Genomic DNA, 24,809 nt, shown 5'->3' on the forward strand with positions numbered 1-24,809 from the left:
CGGGTCGGTCTAGTAGCGACTAGTCATCACAAATTAGCCGATTTCAAACTCGAGTGTTCTAAGGTTCAAATCCTAGTAAAGGCAATTACTTTTATATGGATTTGAATACTAAATCGTGGATACCGGTGTTCATTGGCGGTTGGATTTCAATTAACCGTACATCTCAGGAACGGCTGACCTGAGACTGTACAAGATTACACTTCATTTATATTCATACTTATCATCCTCACTCAATCTCCAAAGTAATACCTTACGGTGGTTTCATTTGACGAACAGAAAAAACAAAAATTGTTTAGTAATATATGTCGTTGCATATTTAATACAGATGAAAAGGCAGGATCATAAAATACTTGCTCTAGGTTTTAATGGTGATTTAGAAAACTAGTAACTGAAATTTAGACGATACTGAAACTGAAGATAGCAGTAATGAAGCAATAAGGAGCACCAAACAGGTCTTCTGCAAGGCAGGTTTCCATGAATGTAGAAAGCGACTTGTTTTATGATCTCATTAAGCGATTTGAAATACCTCTTGTTTTAAATGACTCGCTATGTCAAAACAGGTTGACAAGAAATGAAAAGCGTACTTAAAAGCAACCATCTTGTGAAATTTAATAATATGACAATCGATTTAAAAATTAAACAATTAATATAATTAAGAGCAGACTAATGTAATAAAAACAGTCAGCCAAATTAATGATCAAGTAGGCACAATTTTATAATATATGACAGATTTAAGTCTTGTTTATATAAAACTTCTTGCAGGATCCAGAAGATCAAATTGTGTAATTTTTTTGTTTGAATACCAATAAAGCTTTAATGTAATGTAATATAATACTTTATTGTGGAAATACTATCTACATAAATTATATTGAAAGATTTTATTACATTAAAGCTATATATAATAAAATAATCATTTATATTAAAACTTTATCATTTACTATATTACACCTGATAATAGGTATCTATCAAATGATGTTAAAAATACTGTATATTTGTACTTTGTAACGTGAGATTAGAAGCATTATAGAGAAATGTCTCGCTTCATTGGATTTATCAGATAATTTAATATTAGTTCAAAGTCGGGGTATAATTTATTAATGAATAAGAAGCAGGCTTTGTGTTATCTTTATTCAGGATTATGATTTCGTCAATACAGAGGTGCCATATTATTCTGTCAAGTTACTTTCCATTATTTAGCATTTGTTAAGCAGATGAATTTTTTCAAAGTATTGCAATGTTTCACCTGCTACAAAGGATGATCTATTTGATTATATTCAAATTTAGTGTCAGCAATAATAGTAAAATATAATAAAAATAGAGATTTGATGTTTAAAACGGTTTAATTATTTTACGCAGTACCATTAATAATATAATCTTATTGAGGGCAAATAATTTACTTTTTCAACAGTTCAATCATAAAGTACAATTTGTTTCGCCTGAACAAGATGGGAAATGGAAAGTTGAAGCGCTAAATTTAGAAACCAATGAAAAAACTGTTGAAGAATTTGATGCTGTCATGGTGTGTAACGGGTATGTAAACAAAAAATTACGGTAAGTGAAGTAATATTAGAAATTAGAATATATTTCAACAAGTTCAAAGTGAATTTTGAGACAACGTAATTGAGACAACGTAATTATGGGTGTTAATTTCTCAGCAACATTCATATAAAGCACAGTTTAAAACTGAGAGTAATTTAGTATAAACAAAATTTATGATACAATATCAAACTATATAAAAAAAAAAGTTATAAACAAAGTGAGCGCAATAAATATATCTTTTAATGAAAACGGTTTCAATTATAAAAACTTACGTTAACAGTGTAATAATGTGCACCATAAACAGACAATTTTCACAAATTCTTACATTAATAAAATATATATTAATCTCTACATAATACATAATTCCCCTAAAATAAAAGTCATATATTATCCTAATCATCCTCTCTATAAAGTACAAGAAAACTTGGGAAATGCTTTTAAGGTCCAAGATTCGGTGAGGGGAAAATCCTGATATTAATCTCCCCTAGAGGTAAATATTGTAGAGAGGGGCAGCAGTTGTGTATATTAACAAGCGGTAGTATATAAAAGCGGCTAACAAATGAAGGGACCAAATTATTCCTTTTATAAGGACTTCACCCCATTAAAAATTCCAATGGCCTCCTCAGAGGACAGATGAGTGGTGTTGGGCATAGGGCACTCTATTCTCCTGGAAGTAGGAAACTGCCCTCAAAAGCGAAGGAACTTCTTCAAAGTTCCTAGAATACAGAAAGCAATGAAAGCCACTGTATTAAAGATCTTATTTATAATTTCTTGTGTTACGAAAAGAACTTAAAGGACCGACTGGATATAGGAACTTGTAATGTCAGGACTTTGTTGTAGTGGGAAGTTACAGAAATTCAAGGATAAATGAAAATAAATAAAATTAATATATTCGGACTGAGTGAAGTAAAAATGTAAAGGACAGGATGAAGTAAAGAATGGAGAGGTTATCATATTCTATTCTGAAAGAGAAAAGACCAGAAAAGCAATAACTATGAAAAAGCAGCAAAATGAGTGCAAAAAATATGTTATAATAATTTTGGGATGTTAGATAATAATTTTGGATGCTAACATAGCATTATGAAGATATTAAAGATATGTATGAGTACTGAAGATTAATAATATTAGAAAGAACTGATATTAGAAACTGATTAAAGACTGGAATGCTGTAGTCAAAAAAGGTGAAAGGAAAGTGCAGTAGGAAAATTTGGCTTAGGGGTAAGGAATGGAAGGGGTAACAGATTAGTAGAATTTCTCCAAATTAAAAAATGATTCATAAACAAAAATTGATTTAAAAACCATATAAAAGAAGGATATATATATATGGGTATTCCCTGGAGAGAAAGCACACCATCAGATAAAGATTATCTTATAGTATAGGAAAGCTGTTAAACGAACCAATGGATTATTAGGCAACATCAATAATGATCATGAGCCATTTATGATGGAAATGAGAATAGTTTTAAAGAAAGTATAAAAGCAAAGGTGGTTAAGAAATTTGAAAAGTGAAGAAATTGCAAGAGGAAACAACGGGAGAGAAACTACCTAAAGCAATTACAGAAAGCAAAGGAAAATGAGAACAGTAAGGATGCTATATTAAAAGCAGCAGAAGAGCCATTACAAGGGAAATAGAGCCAAGAAACCAAGGAACATTGATATTTAAATGTGAAGTACAGAAAGCAATAGAGAAATGAAAAATAAAAAATTGAGTGAAGTAGACAACCTTCACGTATAAATGCTCAAACTATGTAACAGGATGTGCAGTACAAGAGAATAGCATGAAAACTTTATGGAAATGATAATGATAGCAATTCCAAAGAAAATTATCCAGAAAATGTACAAATCATAAAACAATAAATTTAATAGCCCACCTTGTTCTAAAATATTGTTAAAAGTAATAAACTGGAGAGCTGTCAATCATATTACTGTCAAGTGTCCATGTTTAAATCATAACATATGTTATAAACGTTTTTGAATGGTATTTCATTTTATTGTTAATATTTTTAAAGGATAATGAACATTCTTGAAATTTTTTTTTTATTTATTAATTTTCGTATCAAATCATAGTGTACTTTTTATTAATAACTATTTTACTATTATTACTAGCATTATTAATACTTGACATTTTAAAATTTTTATAAGTTATTTAGTTTTGTATTTAACTATTATTATTACTAGCTGCTAAGCCAGGTATCGCTTCGCTCTGATCTTTGGGGTGTAAAAGGAGATTCAGTTTTTGAAAACTAATTTATTTACCATAATCATATAAAAAAATACATAGTTTAACTTATTTATTTACAAAATTTTATTATTTTACAAAATAATTGGAACTGTTTTCCATACCATGAGGTACAGGCAAATGTACATTTTTTTTTTAGTCTTAAAAATCTTTTCAAGACACGATTCATTTTTGCGTCCCTCACATTAACTGCATATTACGAAAAATTACTGTAATTAAGAGATTTTTACTATTTGTTTTTAGGTACTTTATTATTGGTGACTTGTTGTCCCCCCCAATCGCCATTCTCTCTCACTGGAATCTACCAGTGCAGGAGAGAATAACACCATGAAAAAGGGTTAAAAAAGAGCAGTTGGTGGTCACACCCGATACTTCTGCAGTGCCAGCTACTGGTTTGGGTGGTCCAGAGACAGCACAACCACAACCCACAACCCAGCTACTGTCAGGAGCTGGACTGTCCTAAGGAGCAGCCTACACTTGCAAGGTTAATTTTGGCCCTTGTGAGGATGCCTACTAGTAAAAGCACAGGCTTTCCATACAGCTGTAAGGTAACAGTGACAGATTTGTGGGAGATGTAGAGCACTCAAAAGGAACCTCATTCGCTACCTTTCAGTATGGTAGTATGGTAGTAAACCAATTCACCGGGTTGGTCTAGTGGTGAACACGTCTTCCCAAATCAGCTGATTTGGAAGTCGTGAGTTCCAGCGTTCAAGTCCTAGTAAAGCCAGTTATTTTTACACAGACTTGAATACTAGATCGTGGATACCGGTGTTCTTTGTTGGTTGGGTTTCAATTAACCACACATCTCAGAAATGGTCGAACTGAGAATGTACAAGACTACACTTCATTTACACTCATACATATCATCCTCATTTATCTTCTGAAGTATTATCTGAACGGTAGTTACCGGAGGCTAAACAGGAAAAAGAAAGTAAACCATAGACAATGAGGAAGGAAGAAGAACTGGATTGAGCTTCTTGAGAAGTGGATATGGAGAAAATAAGATGGATAGATACCTGAGGAATAAGGAAATAATGAACAGGATTAAAAAGAAAGAGCACTTATGCAGGAAGTACACAAAAGAAAAGTTATCCGGTTACAATATAAGGTTAGAAAAAGTGGAATCTTACAACAACATTGAAGAATCAGTAGAAGGAGAAAGGAAAAGTGAAGATTGCAAACCAACGGGACAGAGAAGACGGCTTGAAATGGAGGTGGCATAAGAGACCTTTCTTTCTTTTTCCTGTTTAGCCTCCGGTAACTACCATTTAGATAATTCTTCAGTGGATGAATGAGGATGATATGTATGAGTGTAAATGAAGTGTAGTCTTGTACATTGTCAGTTCGACCATTTCTGAGATGTGTGGTTAATTGAAACCCAACCAACAAAGAACACCGGTATCCACGATCTAGTATTCAAGTCCGTGTAAAAATAACTGGCTTTACTAGGACTTGAACGCTGTAACTCTCGACTTCCAAATCAGCTGATTTGGGAAGATGCGTTAACCACTAGACCAACCCAGTGGGTTAGCATAAGAGACCTGCCACCAGGCAATGTAACAGATGATGATGACTCTCTTCATAGGTAATGCAACTGTATCATCTAAAAATAATTATTTTTTAAAAACTAGAAATTTTACAGTGAAGTCCAAGGAAATTCTGAAAAAGTCAGAGAAAATTTTTAATATATACTATAACAGTTTTTAGATGGTGCCTGCAAATTTTAATCATGAACCGAGCAGTTATTTACTCTGTTAAAAATGTTGTTTTCCACGAAAGCATATAAAAATCATTGCTGAAAAAATAAACTTGTTTCAAGAAAAAAGAAAAAACAATATTTACCTTTATTAAACTATACGATAAAGTTGTTTCACTGTTTTCATGCTATTAAAAAAAATTTTTGGCAAACAAGGTAGAAAGGGCATTATTCATTATGCTTCTGCTGCCCTTTTATTAAATTACCAACGTATCTGTTTAAAAGCTACTCCTTCCTATTTAAAGATTTTTTTTATAGAAGCAATATAATTCCTTAATAATAATAACGATTAAAGTTACCTTGATTTTCTACATCTTTGTTTGACAGTATAATATTGTTTGACAATATAATATTGTTTGAAATAAATAATATATATTCAGTTTTCATTTAAAGCTTAAAATTTTTTTGTACTGATTTCATTCATTCATTTATTATCTTTACATATTTACTTTTCTACTATTTTATTATTTTTTAATGTAAGATGCACTTCGATCTTTTATACAAGCTGTTCGTTTATTTTATTTTATAACTCTGATTTTCCTTTTTATTCTGTGATGCTGCTCTGATCAGAGTTTTACCATTGTTTTCTTTGATCTACCTAAGCAAATTAAATGAACTGTACAAATCCACTTAAACTGTGTAAAATCTGCTAATATTTTAATGCAATTAAATTCTATTGATATGATTTTTAGCCATTATCATACACCAATATATCCAGAAGTCGAGGGAATGGAAACATTTTCTGGCCAGCAACTACACAGCCACCATTATCGTAAGCCAGAAACATACAAAGATAAAACAGTACTGGTAATTGGAGGAGGACCATCAGGACTGGATATAGCATTAGATATTTCATATTTTGCTAAAAAGGTCAGTTAACTTAAATTATTCTAAAAATTTCTTTCCAACAAACAAAAAGTAATTTATGAATATGTCTTTCTGTACCCATTGACAACAGATTAATTACATGAATAAAAATCATGATAAATAAAGAATTTCCTTATTCATATCTAAAATTTTGTAAGAAGTTTTATGAAATTTCATGTATAAGGGGTTATCTTTAAAGTACAGACCATTTAAAGTACAGACCAATTTGTTGTAAATAAATTTATGCTGAAAATTTTATAAATATTTTTTATTTCTCTTAAACTACTTACCTTATACTACTTCTCTATACAATCGCCACATGAATTATGACATTTATCGTAGCGATACACCAGCTTCAATATACCCTCGTCGTATTCTTCTGCTGCCAATCCATTTAGCCACTGATTAATAGCATTTTTAAGTTCACTGTCACCCGCAAATCACTTACCACTCAAAAATTCTAATCAGATGGTGCTTAGTCCAAACTATATGGTGGGTGATCATAAATTTCCCATCCAAATGTTTTCAGTAATTCACATGTCGGACCTACAACATATGGATGGATGTGCATTATCATGCAATCGCTGATTTTGAATGGCATGCCATAACTTACGTAGAGTTTCACAGTAGGCTTCTGCATTTATAGTCATTCCACGTGGCATGAAATCAATCAGCAGTATGCCAAACCAATTCCAAAAGACTGTGGCCATCAGTTTGTGTCCAAATGGCAGTGGCTTGACCTTTGTCAGTCTGGTTAGTGATCGAGGATGACGCCATTCACTGGACTGCCGTTTTCTCTCTGGCTTGTAATCCATGTTTCATCGCCAATAACAATTGAATTAAGGAACTCATCACCTATTTCTGGGTAGCACCTCAAAAACTCCAAAGCAGATCCCATTCGGTTTTTATTCTGATGTTATGTTAAGACGGGCAGCACCCTACATGCACAAACCTTTCTGAAGCCTAAACGGTCATGAACAATGCTACTGATGACAGCTCTTTAAACATCAAGAAAAAGAAGGGCCAGGTCGTGTTTCAACAAGTCCTCGAAGATTATCGAGGGCCTTCCCAAACCGTTCATCATGCACATTAATTCTGTATTTCTAAACCTTTCACACCATTTTTAAACGTTTCTTTCATTTATTACACCATCATCGTATACAGAAACCAACTAACTGCCTATCAATTTCAGCTGGTTTAACGTTTTTATGGTTTAAAAAACGTATGACTCCAAGTATTTCACAGTTAGCGGCAACATCGATTTTCCTAATCATTTTACAACATAATCAAAGATACTACAACGCAACAACTTACAGACAATGCAGTGTGTACATTACTAGTGTGGCATGAACACCACAGGCTTGCATACCTTAAGGAGAGAAATTTCCCAGCGGTCTTTACTTTAGAGATATCCCTCATATATTATATAGACAAACACTACTTAATAACATAGAATAATCAGCAACATTCAAATACAAACAATATTGTTTAGACAGACAACCATATTTTGAATAAGAATGCGTTTCATACTAAAATAATGATCGATCAATATTAACCAACAAATGCTTAAAAGTAACATGGAATGATGAATAACTCATCGTGGTTATTATAATTTAATTATCATATTACAGCATTTTTGCAATGTGATTACAACAAACTGAAAGAAAAATTATCTACATATAATTAACATTTTTATTCCATACTATTTTTTACATATTTTTGAAAATTAACCTTTAAATGATAAATTATTTATTTTCATTAATGTTATTTTCATTCTGCAGTTGGTTTAGCAATGATAAAATATAAACATTCTGCAGTTGGTATAGCAATGAAACAAATATAAATATAACTTTATGAAAATGTCCAATAAAATTTGGACAAATAAACTATCAAGTAAATATTAAGACAATTTCAGCTTATTTTGTTTTTATACTTACCATTCATGGTTTTTGTAGCTTTACATTTACTCTACAGTATACCTAGAAGTACCAGTGTAAATTTTGCGTTTCACAAAACAGAAATGTTTTGTAAACTTATTAAATTGTAAACAAATAAGAAAAACAACAAAAAATTTTTTTCCATGTCTTGATCCCTCAGAGATGAATAAATGTGAATGTGAGATGTAATGCTCCAAAACAGCTGGAACAATCATTTACTTTCTGTAAGTAAATGAATTCAAATATTGAAAATATTTGAATTCAATTCAGATATGGATAAAAAATTCCAAAGAAAGAACTACTCACCATGACAGTTTGAAGATAATTAAAATAAGTCATTTTTGATGAAGTCTGTATTCTTCTTTTGAAAATTCTGCCCAAATAATATTTATCAAATGCTTCCTATAAAGAGGAGGGGATACTTTCCTCAACTAGTTTTAGTAACCCAAAATCCACAGGCCTGAAAAAAATGTATTGTTACAACATTTTTATAGACTGTGAGGAAAAATATATTTAAATCTATCACAATATGATGAAATACATAACAGTACTTTTAATACTACAAAATACTCAAATATAGAGTATGAATAACAGAATTGAATGCGATTTAATGGAGTATTTTGTAGTATTTAACATAAATTTGTTAAATGAACAACGAAGATAAGGCAGCAAAAAATTAGTGTTCTACTCTCTTGTTGCCTAATTAAATATTAATATGCCTTAATAAGTTGCTCTTGCTCTTAAAATAACATAGTTATAAATTAAATAACATATTATTCAGTAAGAATGAATAAGCTATACAAATTAGTATATGCAATTTTTGTAAATTGCTATTAAAATTTGAGGATACAATTATTACATTTTCAAAAATATATACAAATATATAGAACCACATGAAAAAGAAAGCTAATACACCACCATATTATTCATTAAAATAGAAGTTAGGACACACAAAGATCAGTTATGTTAGATTTTCAAAACATAACTGGAAAAACAAAGAAATCCTAAGGTTAATTTTATAATAGGCCAGGGAAAAAAAAATTACCCAAATAGCAATAGGAGGTTATTTTTGCTTTGTTAAAGAGGTGGAGGAACCCTATTTACGGGTGCCAAAGCAGTGTCGAACTCGCTAACAGGTTCCGTAAGATGATATTAGGTGCATATGTATTCCTGCACACTACTGACTAAACCTCCACCTCTGGCACCCCATTCCTGGTACAGCTGGTGTGCATTTCATTAGGAACAAGGTAATATGCCCAGACACACAATCAAACATCATGTAGAAAGTCTCACACACATGAACAAAATCACATAAGGAAAAAGCACACCACACACACAACACAACATAACAGCAACCAAAAAACTAGATATGTTGCTACACATCACAAGTCACACATCCATCTTGTTAACAACAACCACATTCATCAAAACATACTTCAGCATTCAGCATACTACAGCAGCACACACAATCATAGACACATTCCTCAACAACATACACACTCATAAACAGTCACACAACATACTTACCACTTATCACATACAACTTACCACAGGCCACGATCAGATGCATAAGAGGAGTGCCCCTGACCTCATCATGCCCAGGCGACCCCCAAACATTCAGCCTAGTCTTCCTAAATGCTCTCGGCTACCCATTCTTTGCCTGCCCCTGAAGGACTCCTTCTAGGCATATCGTGCATTACCATCCTGGCCAACATTTCTATGGCTGTCCAATTACCTGCACTCTCAAGCATGATCCGTTGCACTTCCTCAAGTGAAAACATATCCCTTCTGCCTACTTCATGCAGTGCTTCACTACTATGATCTTAGAATCTGGGACAGCTGAAAAAAACGTAGTATGCTGTCTCATCCGCACTCTCACAAACTAGACAAGATTGGGAGTAGTCAAGTCCAAACCTATAAAGGTACTCTCTAAACTCCCCATGGCCCGTCAAACTCTGCAAAAAACAGTAATCCAGTGAGCCTTGGGTATGCCCGCACCAACCCTCCAGGTCCCTGATCATGCGGTATGTTCACCCTTCTTACTGTCCCATTGGCTCTGCCATTCCCTTCTCATGAAACTTTCCATGATGAAACTGGCCAATCTCCTTTTTGCAGCGGGTGTTTTGCACCTTGTTCTTTCATCCTTTTCCAACAAAGAATCTGAATCTGAGTCTACCAGTAATATTTCCGCTAAAACGTCCGCAGCTTCACAAACCGTGCGGTACGCTGCTGTGATTCCAAAACAGCTGCTTCTTTGTATCGCTTTGAGAGCCACTCCTGTATTTAACATATTTGGTGACTCCTCCCCAGACATTACCACCATATAGTAGCACAGAGAACGCGACAGCAGCCTCCTCCTCTGCTGGCTGGGTTCCCCCGTTATTTGGTGGCAAACAAGCCATTAGCCACCTCATCTTATCTACCTTTTGGCATCTCTACATAATATGAGTGCCAAAGCTTAAACTCGCATCCACCCATACACCGAAATACTTTATGGCAGCCTTCAAACTACAGTCTGACACCAAACACCATTTTCAACATTGGTCTTTCGTGGTAGTTGTTATAACGACATCAGTCTTGTCTGGAGACTTGGTTAGCCCTCCTTCCATCATCCAATTTCTAATCGCGGCATAAGACGCCTGTATTCGAGCAACGGACTCCATCAGTGTGGTCGCCTAAACCACGAAGGCAAGGTCGTCCGCATACTCTACAACCTTAAATACCGGCGCTAATGGAACCCGACGTACACTGTCATAGACAATATTCAAAATATTGTGGTACTCCCTACCTACACGCTGTTTAACTAGTCCATCCGTCGTCTCGCAGATGAGTTTGCGGCCATTGAGATAAGAAAGGATTATACTTCGAAGGTATGGGTTACACAATTAAAAGCGTTGCGGACGTTCAACGCCACGAGCATGCATAACTTCTTCTCACGAGTTATTTTCTTCTCGCCATCCCCACAACCTCCACCACCGCATTTAAGGCCGACCTCCCTTTACGAAATCCAAATTGTTTGTTCGAAAGCCCTCCTGCCCTCTGTATCTCTGGACAGACAACTTCTGTTGCAGTGTGCGTTAGAATACTTTAGATATTGTGTTTTGCCAAAGGTCTATTAACAGAACGGCACACCAGATCCCCTCCCCCTTGCTTAGAAACCAATACCAGGCGCTGCCGTCTCCATCTCGGAGGTACACTACTTCCACTAAACAATTGTTGTAAACCCTCAAAAAGGTAACTGGATCGACCTCAGCCGCCAATTTAACTTTTAACTGCTCGGTTCGGTAATAGATCCGGTCCCAGCGCCTTATCCAGTGGGATCCACTTAACTGCAGCCGCAAATCCTATTTCGTGAGAACCATATTCTCTCCAAGGCCAACCCAGATGGAGTGGTTTTCACAGATGGGTCGAAACAGAACAATACCGTTGGCTGCGCGTTTATTGTTAATGACCGAACCTATATGTTTGATCTACCTAGTATTACGAGTGTCTTTACTGCTGAACTATGCGCTATAAATAAGGCTTTGAATATCATTAACCCTAAGTACCGTTGTATTCTTATTTGTAGCTACTCGTGTAGTGCTCGCCGAACCTTAGAAATGTTTTATTCCAGGCATCCTATCGTCACCGAAATCTGCAATGCAATCGCTGAGTTGAACCATCGCAACAAACAAGTGAGTTTCTACTGGATCCCTAACCACGTGGGGATTCCGGATAACGAACGTGCAGATTCTGCTGCTAAAGACGCATGTAGTCAACCACCCTTCACTTCACGTATTACTGCATCCGCTTCCAGGAAGTGCTTTTCGAAACCCGAATAAGCTTATTAAGCTCGCTCCTAGAGGTCCTACAGCGGTCCATGTGCAGTTGTTTAAGTGCACGGATGCGTGTTGGTTGCGCGACCCTCTTGGCCGCAAGGCACTCCTTACGTTTACGGATGTCTTCGGACCACCAATACATTGGATACCGACCCATCCAACAATACCTTCTGGGAAGATGGGCGGAACAGGTACTTCCTGACAGTCAACCAGTCTTGCAGCCCCCATCCTCTGCAACGGTAGTCTCACGCACCCCGCTAAAATCAAGAGTCTCCACAAATGTTTCCGGGTCAAAACCCTTCGTGGTCCAACCGCGAGTGACCGGTCTCCCAGCTCCCTGAAGGCTTTCATCTGCTACACTCATTAAAATGGCTTGATGGTCACTCGCCAGATACTCTTCACTCACACACCAGTTCCGTATCCGTGCCGCTAGGACCGGCGTAGCGAAAGTGACGTCGATAATGGAACCGGTGTTTCCCTTTTTGTATCAATGTATCACGGGTACTGAGACACTCAAGGTCTGAAAGTGCTGCGGCTTTATCAGCAGTCTACCTAGTTCGTCGGTCCTGGGCGACCCCCAGGTAACCAACCAAGCATTAAAATCCCCCGGCAGCAATGCCGGTCGGTGGACTTCGATATCCCTGCTAAAAGAGCCAAAACTTCCCTTTAACGCTCAATAGCCACGCTGGGCGACAGGTAACAACTACAATAAAAGATGTTTCCGATTCTCGCCCTGACGTACCCAGTCTCACGCAGAACGTCCCTCACCGTAAGGTGCGCACTCGGCCAAATAGTCGCATTCCCGTCTGCGGCGGGGTGCGTAGGGCTCGGAAACGAGCGTAATATAATTGATTGAAATCGATACCTACCTGACAAATTTAAAAGAAAAATGCGATAGAATGATATTTTCTGTTACACTATAATACTTTTCCAGATAAATTAACTAACTGAATATTAGCTATGTTAATAATTTATTAGCTTCATTGATATTTAAAATTTTGCAGGTAGTAATAAGTCACCACGTTCAAGAAGTAAAGACTAAGTTTCCAAAGAATATATTTCAAAAACCAGATGTTCTGAAAGTTGACAATGCTACAGTATTTTTCAGTGATGGTTCAACAGAAGATTTTAATGTTATACTGTTTTGTACAGGTATTTTTAGTAAATTAATTTTTTATTTAAATATTAATAAATAAATATTTCAATACATTACATTCTAATATTTTAAATAAACTTCTATAGCATTCTAAAAATTAAAATAATAATAATAGAAGTATATTCAATTCTTTAAATTTTCACAAAAATCAGGAAATCTATGCGTCTTCATAAAATCCAGAGAAACTATACAAAGAGATTGTTACAATATGAGTATGAGAGCTAAATTGGAGGTTTTCTATAAAAAAAACCTGCTAAACTCACACACATACTTTTTCTACCTACACTATGAGTTCATTGTAACTAGACTAAGATAGACCAGAACTGGTTCTGAGCAAAATGATAGTCTACTCCAAGACATTCCATACAAATGCAGTTGCTCTGATTGTTGATTATTCTCTTCTTCTCACTCCAATTTTCTTATTTCTTTTACTTTCTTCCACGGATAAGGGCAATGAGAATTATTAGTTATTACTGAGGCTGTATCTATGGTAGCCATATAAGATATTCTAAAAGTCTGCATTGCAACCATATTTTTATTTAGGCTAAAAGGGAAGGCCACTTTGGCTGGCGGTCAGTCCAAGAAGTCAGTTTCCTTTCAGGGAAGGTTTTGCATAAGGACTGAAACACCTAAGGGGCTTACGAGAAAAGCCCCTCCCCCCCCCACCTAAAATATAAACCTATGTATAATTATTCCAGCAATTCCAAATCAAATGCTAAAGTTTAGATTGGAAACATCTCTAAAAATCACACCATAATGGGGTTTAGGAAGAAGAAAAATTTAAGATACACTCTCAGGCATGTTAAACATAGTCTCATATATGGTTAAGGAAGTCCTGGAGAAAGACTGGTCTGAAATTACTAATCATAGAGATATTTTTATTAATTTATATGGAGAATGGATGATCATCATAATATTTCTCTGTTGTATAATTTATGTAACGCTTAAATAAATTATTTAATGGTAAACCTCCAATTAAAACAGATTTAATTATTTTTAAGTAAAATTCATATATAAATATTTATGATTCTGGAATTTTTTTAGGTTATCTTTACAGTTTTCCATTTTTAAGTAAAGAATGTGGTGTAACCGTTGAAGATAACTTTGTTCAACCGTTATATAAACATCTAATACATATTTATCGTCCAACAATGTGCTTTATAGGACTCCCATTTTATGTGTGTGCTTTTATTCTTTTTGATATACAGGTATGTATTTATTATTGAAATAATAACCTTATTATTGAAATTTTAACATTATTAAACACTTAACAATTCATTTTCATGTAAATATTTTCTTCCAAAGGGACTTCTCAAAGCTAATTAGCAACACCTTCTTCAACGGAGCTTAAGTGAAAGGGAGTTGTTAATGAGAAACATCTTTCATAATCAAACAACGTATTTGATCTATGATGTTTCTTCACTTAAGGTAGTCAAACCTGTAATTTACGGTTAATTTCTTTATAAGTGAATCTTGTTTTTATTAGGTTACTTGCAAAACTTGGTTGATTTGTGTAGTACTTATGCTTATGTACTCCTTGTTTCTGTTGATGAATCTGGTCTGTCCCGTATTGTAATTAGTGGCTTTTGAATTACTCTGTTGGCCAGTATGTATTTTATTAGAATTTTATATGCTCTTGGGTCATATGTAATATCAGAATAGCGACAAAGGTGAAATTTTGAAAAATTTCTGTTTTTGTCACGTATATGAGATCCTTAATAAGTAAAAAAGTACACCTTAAAAATTGGAAAAACTTTAAAAATTAATATTTGCAACAATTTTTATGTTAGTGACCAAACAACTTTTATATATTATTATATTCTACAAATCGTATCAGGTAAGTGAAGCATTCATATCTTTCATGCAAATAATGCTTTATGTTTACACAGTAAATATACTTTTTTTGATGTTTCAAACTCTTGAGAAGGTTCAAAATTTGGCTACTGTTGAAGTAACCTCAAGTTGAAATGTAGACATTGTGTGTTTTTCCTGAATGTAAACGCTATTCATCGACTAAAGAATTTTGAAAATTTAGCTATTTCAAATGTATTGTGTGCATACAACAATTTTTACTAATAATAATCAAATTATTTACAGTAGCAAAGCACTTGTATCACAAAATAGATAAAGAATTACAGTAAACATCAAGGTGGTTTAGGAAGGCCCAACTTGCACAGAACAAATTCTTTCTGTTAAACTTATTTTCAAAACAAAAGCAATAGCTAGTTGTAAACTATGCAGCAGACTGACTATTCAATCTGTAGATCAACAATTCCTTTTTTTAATACTAAAAGAATTCAGCAAGTAAGACAAAACTAGAAATACAATCAGAAAAACACTGACAAACTTGACTTCTGAACTTAAATTACTAATCTTTTTCCCAGAAAAACAAATGTAAGAGCTGTGATAATGGACAATCACCATATGACTGTCCATTAATTCAATCGCCAATCACGATTTTCAATTATCTTAAAAAGTGGAGAAACAAATGCAAAAAGCAAACAGCGTACTCCCTTCAAAATTATCATAGGAAGATACTATCTTGTTGGACGATCCAAAAACAGCAACAGAAAGAATAGGTCTATAAATGTACGTTTGAAAAAGCATAATAATAACAAATATCTAGAATGCCCCAACTCTTTTAAAAACAAAGTATGAAAAAAATAAACAGTAAATGGTTTGAATATCTCTAAGAAACTATAGAATGCAACAATAGCCAAGAAATAAAGATTCCAAGAAATCAGGCAAACAAATGGAATTAAATGTCAAACACAAAACAAAAAATATATCTCTACCGATGCAAAATTAAGGTATTTGAGTGTGGTGTTTCATTCAGAATCACTGTATGCTGTGGAATGTTTGAAAATGATCAATGCAGTCCTAAAGTAAACCCATATAAAATAGTTTTCTGAATTAGCAATATTATAAGCGCTTTTCTTTCTCGAAGCACTGACATTATTGACTGTCAAAAAGTACTTCTTACTTCTAATGAGAGCTGAGAGTTGGAGCTCTTCCCAACAGCTATACATTTTATGATATAAAACATATGCATGTTGTTCTGCATAATAGCAAGGCAACTTGCGGCAAAATTCCATAAAAATTAGAAGAAATTTTTAATCATATCTGTGTTACAAACACATGCAAATGAAATATCAAAAAGTTGTGTTAAAACAGAACCAGACTTCATTAGAAAAAAAAATCAACCGATAGTAAATCCAAAAGTAAGGTGTTTTCAGCAGATATACTCATATACACATACTATACTCATATGCACCTTTACTACTTAAACTTCTTGTAAACTACTTATAAACTTCTTTAACTACTGAAGGATTTTGTTAAAATTTTTCTTATAAATTAACCTGCACAATCATACTGATTACTTTTAATTTTCTCAAACATTTTTCTTACCATTGATATGTTTGTTAAATAAATTAATTAGCATTTAATATAATCCACCTTATCAGCATGTTGATATGTTCTCTAGATCTTTCGGCTTACTTGGAAGCCATCACTCAGGAATTAAAATTTAATGCAAAGTTAAAAATTTTTAAAATGTCATGACTGTCCAGTCCAAGTAGTATAATCTAGTACCAGGCAGTCATAACTGTTTTTACATTTTTAACTATGATTTTTTAAACGTTACTTTAATGCATTAATTTAACTCCTGATGATTGCTTCCAAGTACGCCAAAAATCTAGAGAACATATCAACCGGTAAGGTGGATTATATTAATTGTTAATTTATTTAATTATTTTTTGCAGATAAAAATAAAAGTATACTAATCGATCATTATTTTTCAGGTAAGAGTATTTTTAAAAGTACTTTCGGGCGAAACAATTTTACCAAGTGTTAATCAAATGTTAGAGGATGTTAAAAGAGAAATAAAATGGAGAAGTGCTATGGGTTTAAAGAAAAAACATTTTCATTTGATGGGGGAATTTCAAGAACAATACTATGATGAGCTTTCTGCTGTAGGGAATGTTCCACCAGTACCTTCAGTTTACTGCAAACTGCATGATGAAAGCAGCAAACAGTTTAATAATGACTTAATTAACTTTCGAAAAAGTGTTTATAAAATAGTAAATGACAAAAACTTTTTAGAAATCAAATAAACTATACACAGAATTGTAAAATAAGAATTCTATTCCCTTATCAGCAGACAGATGCTCTACAATGCATAACCCTCTCCTCATATCAAGCATATTTTCTGTTATTATTACAATTTCTGTTCAGCACCAGTTACGATAGTGTAGTACATACATGCTCTAAGTAACTGAATATATTTTTAAATTGTAAAACAATGTTTAAACCAATCATGTAATGGTTATTATTAAAAAAAAAAACTCGAGGCGGAAATTTTATGTTCACGGCAGATATATTTTTAATTTTTATAAACATGACACTTCTGCACATATAAAAATGTTTTACTTTTATTTATTTAATAAGTACAAAAAATCAACTCTTTTATTATGAAATGTTGCTGTATGCTCCACCAAATTGTTTAAGTTAAACACAGTTAATTCTTAACTGTGTATAAAACTTAGTCGGTTATATTACAACTCATATGGAGTTAAGTTATGAGTTATAAGGAATAATGTGCATGTATGTCAAGTTACATATCTGCAAGGAGGGTAGTTATGAGCATGTAATCAAAACGCAGAACAAATGTACATATATACAGTTCCGCACAGATTAATGAAGTTACACATGAATTAAACTATAATAATACATAGTAAATTAAAAAAAAACTACTGAAATAGTATTTTTCCTACAAGGAAATTTAATTCATAGCTGCAGTACTTTGTTTGAAGATTCAAATAATGCACTCTCAGTGATATGCATTTATAACTATTTTAACGAACCCATTTTCTAAAAAGATGTAGTAGGTTGTATTAGATGTATTAGGTTTTATATGTCGGTATATCAGTAATTCCAACTTCCTCTATAGGTAATCATGTTGGCAGGTAGGAAAAAGAGAGTTTGAAAAAGTGAATAAAAAGTTTGTTGTAGTTATTGGGGATGAGTTCAGAGAGATAGGAATGAAGAATTTTATATTTCAAGGTACAACAGTATGCCAGGAACATAAAATTCCTTCAACAACTTCAGCAGTGTTCGATAAAATTACACAGAAAAATAAATTTTCCAAACCAATAATTCCAGACTGAATTTACTGCAGAGAAAAAATAATTACAAATAATAAGTCTGTAACGTTAAAAAAAGTAGATTAAATAAAACTGAAATTGTTACATTAAAAAATTAAATTGTGAATTATTAAATTATTATTTACTCTGATAAGAAAATTTTTCGAACAACTTGTGATTTATCAATGAACTGTATTTATATGTATATCTTTTTTTAGTACCAATGCCCATGTTATTCATAATATGAGTGCAAAGAGGGGACCGACTTGTACAGGGCCAAGAGTTTTGTACAAAGTATAACTGCCAACACCCACTCTAAAAATCATAACAGAAGAATATACAGATGGAAAAAGCCAGGTGATACTGCAAGGTATCAGATAGATTATATCATGGTTAAGCAAAGATTTAGAAATCTATTCGTCGACTGCAAAGCTTACCCTGGAGCAGATATTGATAGTGACCATAATTTAGTGATAATAAAATGTAGATTGGGGTTTAAAAACCTGAAGAAAAGGTGTCAGATGAACTTGTGGAATTTAGAGAAGCTTGAGAAAAAGAAGGTAAAGAAGATTTTTGAGGAGGACATTGCAAGAGGTCTGAGTAAAAAAGAAAAAGTAGAAGAAGAATGAGACAATGTTAAAAATGAAATTCTTAAATCAGCAGAAGCAAATGTAGGCAGAACAAAGAGAACTAGTAGAAAACCTTGGATTTCAGACGATATATTTCAGCTGATGGATGAACATAGAAAATATAAGAATGCTGGTGATGAAGAAAGTAAAAGGAACTATCGGCAATTAATAAATACTATAAACAGGAAGTGCAAACTAGTGAAAGAAGAGTGGATTAAAGAAAAGTGTTCAGAAGTGGAAAGAGCAATGAACATTGGTAAAATAGACGAAGCATACAGGAAAGTTAAGGAAAATTTTGGAGTACATAAATTAAAATGTAATTATGTGTTAAACAAAGATGATACACCAATTTATAATACAAAAGGCAAAGTTGAAGGTGGGTGGAATATATTGAAGAGTTATACAGAGGAAATGAATTAGAAAATGAATTTGAAAGGATGAAAGGGGAGAAATAATACTGAGATCTGAATGTAAGAGAGCATTAAGAGATTTGAATTGAAAAAAGGCTCCTGGAATAGATGGAATACCTGTAGAATTACTGTGTAGTGCAGGTGAGGAAGCGATTGATAGATTATACAAACTGTTATGTAATACTTATGAAAAAGGGGAAGTTCCATCATACTTCAAAAAGAGTATTATAGTCATGATATCAAAGAAAGCAGGAGCAGATAAATGTGAAAAATATGGCACAATTAGCTTAACTAGCCCTGCATCAAAAATCTTAACTAGAATTCTGTACAGAAGAATTGAGAGGAGAGTGGAAGAAGTGTTAGGAGAAGACCAGTTTGGTTTCAGGAAAAGTATAATGACAAGGGAAGCAATTTTAGGCCTCAGATTAACAGCAGAAGGAAAAGAAAAAAAAATAGTAGTAGATTAAAGAAAAACAAACCAACATACTTGGGATTTATAGACCTAGAAAAGGCATTCGATAACATAACTGGAATAAAATGTTTAGTATTTTAAATAGATTAGGGTTCAAATACAGAGATAGAAGAATGATTGCTAACATTTACAGAAACCAAACAGCAACAGTAATAATTGAAGAACATAAGAAAGAAGCCGTAATAAGAAAGGGAGTCCCTCAAGGATGTTCCCTATCCCTATTACTTTACAATCTTTACATAAAACTAGCTGTTGATGATGTTAAAGAATAATTTAGATCCGGAGTAACAGTACTAGGTGAAAAGATAAAGATGCTACGATTTGCTGATGATATAGTAATTCTAGCTGACAGTAAAAAGGATTTAGATGAAACAATGAACGGCATGGATGAAGTCCTACGCAAGAACTGCCTCATGAAAACAAATCAGAACAAAATGAAAGTAATGAAATGTAGTAGATATAACGAAGATGGACCACTGAATGTAAAAATAAGAAGAGAAAAGATTACGGAGGTAGAAGAATTTTGTTATTTGGGAAGTAGGATTACTAAAGAGGACAAAGCAGGAACAATATAAAATGCCAAAAAAACACAGGCGAAACAAACCTTCAGTCAGAAATATAATTTGTTTACATCAAAAATTAATTTAAACGTCAGGAAAAGATTTTTGAAAATATATGTTTGGAGCGTCGCTTTATATGGAAGTGAAACTTCGACGATCGCAGTACGTGAGAAGAAAAGATTAGAAGCTTTTGAAATGTAGTGCTATAGGAGAATGTTAAAAAACAGATGGGTGGATAAAGTGACAAATGGTGTTGCGGCAAATAGATAAAGAATGGAAGCATTTGGAAAAATATAGTTAAAAGAAGAGACAAACTTATAGGCCACATATTAAGGCATCCTGGAATAGTCGCTTTAATTGTCTTTCAGGTACTTTTTATTAATGCAGGTTCTTCCAATTCTTCTTTTGATTTTCTAGAGTCTGTCTGTCTTTGCCCGTTCAAGTGCAAGATTTTTTCAGCTGCATAAGTGGCTTCTGGTATTACAGCTGTGTTGCAGTGGCATATTTTTACATTTATTGATAGGCATTTTTTATTCTAAGTTTACCAGGTTAATTTTTGAGCTTTAGCTAGTTGTTTCTTTTTATTAGGATTCAGCCCTTTTTTGTTTAGGTTGTTACTTATTATTTTTCAAGGTATTTAAATTGGGTTACTATTTTAATTCTTTTAATCATGTTGGTTTTTCGGGCATAATTTCTGTCTTTTCAAATGATATTTTAAGGCCAATTTTGTTTTTTATTTTATTTATAAAGTTCTTTATTTAAAGGTTACTTTAGTAGTATTTTTATATAAGAAATTTTTTTACAAACAATTCAATGCCTAAACATATTTATGTTGAACTAATGTTTTTTTGCAAACCATTTATGTACTAGAAAGAGATTTATCAGACATTTATCAGTGAAAGAGATGTGATGAACAAAATGTATCACAACTAATTTTTAGGTAGTATATAATTAATAATGTTTCACATCTTACTGAATTCATAGAGTAGAATTCATTGTAGAATAAAATCAATATGTCTTGTATTAAAATGGGATCCCTGTAGAAAAAATGGAATCAACCAAATAACCCACATTGTTACTCGAAAACATTATTTTTAATTGAAAACACACAGTAGACCAAATTTGACTGGTCTGCAGAAAGAGGTTAAAGCATCTAAAAAGTATAACTTTATCCAAACTTTTTAATGAATTTCTAATTTTAACTTTTTTCTTTTCATTTGAATAGTTTGAATTTCATATGATGGTGAAACAATGAAGGAAAATATTAGTATTAGAATGAAAGTTACATAAAAATAGCATATATAATCAAATTAGATGAGTTCTCCCACTAACAAGTATGGTCAAAGTCTGGTGTGTTTTTGACTGAAAATAGGGTAATGATGTGGGTTACTTGGTTGATTCCATTTTTTCTACAGGGATCCCATTTTAATATCATATTGTATTTATCCTACAATGAATTTTACAGGTTGAATAATATCAGGTTGAATAATATTTAAAAATAAGTCATGATACAATTGATACATCACCTCTTTTATTGAGATCTAGTATATAACTGGTTTGCAAAAAGCATTAGCTCAGCATAAATACGTTAGGCATAGAATTGTACGTAGAAAAAATATCTTATTTTGAAATATAAAAGAAACTTCATCGAATGAAAGTTTAAGCTTAAAGTTTAAGCTTAACAGATTGATTTCATTTAATTTTCTATCTATATAGAGTTGAAGATGAATTGTCACACAGTTACATGCAGTGCAGACCATAAAGTCATACTTGTTCCTAAATAATCTTTTTAGTGAAAAAAAAGATCATTAACTTGAAAATAAATTCAGACAAATTTATGTTTTGAAAAAGCATGGTTGTATGTATGAAAAGTGTTCAACATAAATATTAAATAAATCATGATAAATACTTGATGGAATGGGTTTAATATCATTTTTTGCATGCAGTTATTATTGACATTAATTAAAATTTTAAAATTAGAACCCATTTTAGTAAAAAGACAATAAACTTTTCATCCTTTTGTACTCAAGAGTCAGCAATGAAGAGTTTTTAACAATTGAACCTATTCTAAAAAGAATATTTCACTTAAAAATTAAAATAATTTTTCCACATCCTTATTTTATCAGTGCCAATTTCATAATCCGTATCTCATGCACACCTAACTCATATAAAATTTTGGTATACACTTAAAAAAAAGTTTAAAAAAAATTGTATTGGGGTTGTGGTAGAAAAATTATTTTTTCCTTTTTAGGCAATATTTTTGTAAAAAGATTATTTCTTTTTCTGGACTACAATTCTTTTCAAGAAGAATTGTTTCTAAGAAGAAACTGCTCATAAGAGAAAAAAACTTCTCTTGAATAAAACAGGCTAACAGGCTTTTTTCAAACAACAGACTGAAGGTAAAGGATGCATAAGATTTGGAGTACAGTCTGGAACTGTACATCAACTGTCTAAGATGCAAGAATACATGAAATTATAAGCTGATCAAGGAAATGCGGTCTGAAAGGGATCATCAGCATGATTTGATCTACTAGCATCTTTCAAATGAGACTCTACAATAAAGATGACATCTTTTTTCTTTGATTCGTAAACATATTTGTAATGAAACACCAGAAGAACATTTGCATTGACTGACTGTTGTTAAGATAGCATTGAAAAGAAAGCTGCTGAAAAACTCATTTACAGAGAATGTATCAAGATTGAAATCAAAGGCACATATTCAATCCAGAAGCATTTAGAAAATCTTTTTTGCCCGACCTGTTTTTAATGGTCCAGTAGTAGTCAAAAATGGTGCAGTACATCCTGTACTGTTTAAAAAAAAGTAATCCAAATTGGTAAAAATAAAAATCTCTAGATCAATAAAAATATATATAAAGGTCAAACAATAAACTTTTGAAATGACAAGCATAACCAAAATTTAAAGGAAAATATTTTATTAATTTTCTTCAGAATATTCTCAATTGTGTTGCAATTGTATATTTAAAAAATTTGTTATCATTGCGTCATTGCAGAATTTTATACTTTTAAATAGTAATGAGATATTACTATCTCATCTATATTACTGGATAAAGTCAAAAAACAGAAACTTAGATATATTGAAATACAAATAAAAAATATTTGATTGAATAAAAAATATAGCAATTAAAACATTCCATTGAGCTTATATATTAAAAAAAGTAAAGGAAATTATCAAGAATCATCAGTTATTATGTATGACATTTTACATAACACACTAATAAAACTAAAGCTAATTTGTGTAATCTAGTATTAAACACAGATTTAACAACAAATTTATCAAAACATCAGGTCTACATTACAAATATAGGTAAAAAATAAAGATAATATAAAATAGAGTAATAATTACATGCAACAGAAAAATAAAATGAAATAATTATTTTATTAATGAACTAACATAACTGATTGAGCAGAAACATTCAACAACTTTGATTTTGCCTCATGTTAATAATTCTGCCTTCTTACAAAATCACTTTAGTCTCCTTCTGGGAATTAAATAGTTCACACTGAATCAGTCACTGCTCAATCAAACAGTCAGTGGTCAATGTGGACTAGGTGTGATCATAATGTAGATTTTAAATAATAATTTCCTAAGAACAATGTGGCAACATGATTTTTTAGGCATATTAATTGATTTTGTGACAAAAATCTGTTCATACATAGATAATTTACAATTTTAACTGCAAAGTAGAGTCATCTAAAGTTCAGTGTTAATGAAAGTAAAACTTGCTGGGGGTTAAAATTCTCATTAAAAACAAAATTCAGATAAAAAATTGGGCAGATGAAAAGAAATCAGTTGAAGACTACTCGCTCCCATTAAATTTATTGTGAAAGTGATCTTGAATAATGGAGAATTTGTTTAATCTGATGAAGCACATCAATTGACCAGCGGAATAAACAGTTTTAAAATCCCTATGAGCTTCATCAGCAGCTTTACTTTATAGTAAGTTAATATTTTTTAACTTTTTATATTATATTTTTTATATTTTCTAACTGGGTACAGAAATGATCACTGATATATCCTTTCATTTCTATAAATAAAAGTAATAAACAAGCTACTATCACATCTCAAGATCATCTAAGATCATCTTCAACTGAGAAACGTTTTTGTAGAAAATCATGAAATCGTAATAAAAAAAAACACTGCTTTTAATAGTTCCTATTGGATTTTTAGATTTTAACATAGATTTAGGCAAGCGTGATGGAAAATACTGTGTATTTCCTCGCAGAATTCAAGCACCTTCATTTTTAACCAATATTTTGAAAAAAT

At 32.4% G+C, this 24,809-nt stretch overlaps 1 protein-coding gene across 1 annotated transcript in view; it reads left to right on the forward strand.

Annotated features, from left to right (window-relative positions):
- The window catches only part of LOC142328861 (uncharacterized), a 42,510-nt gene extending 24,793 nt beyond the window's left edge, over positions 1–17,717 (forward strand). Inside the window, exons 4-8 of the mRNA XM_075372982.1 lie at positions 1,409–1,530; positions 6,227–6,404; positions 13,161–13,308; positions 14,357–14,520; positions 17,113–17,717. Of these exons, the coding sequence (XP_075229097.1) occupies positions 1,409–1,530; positions 6,227–6,404; positions 13,161–13,308; positions 14,357–14,520; positions 17,113–17,424 (924 nt within the window). The 3' untranslated portion in view covers positions 17,425–17,717. The remainder of the gene's footprint in view (positions 1–1,408; positions 1,531–6,226; positions 6,405–13,160; positions 13,309–14,356; positions 14,521–17,112) is intronic.
- Positions 17,718–24,809: the final 7,092 nt, after the last annotated feature.

The sequence above is a fragment of the Lycorma delicatula genome, chromosome 8 (assembly GCF_047948215.1).
Source record: "Lycorma delicatula isolate Av1 chromosome 8, ASM4794821v1, whole genome shotgun sequence".
NCBI lineage: Eukaryota > Metazoa > Arthropoda > Insecta > Hemiptera > Fulgoridae > Lycorma > Lycorma delicatula.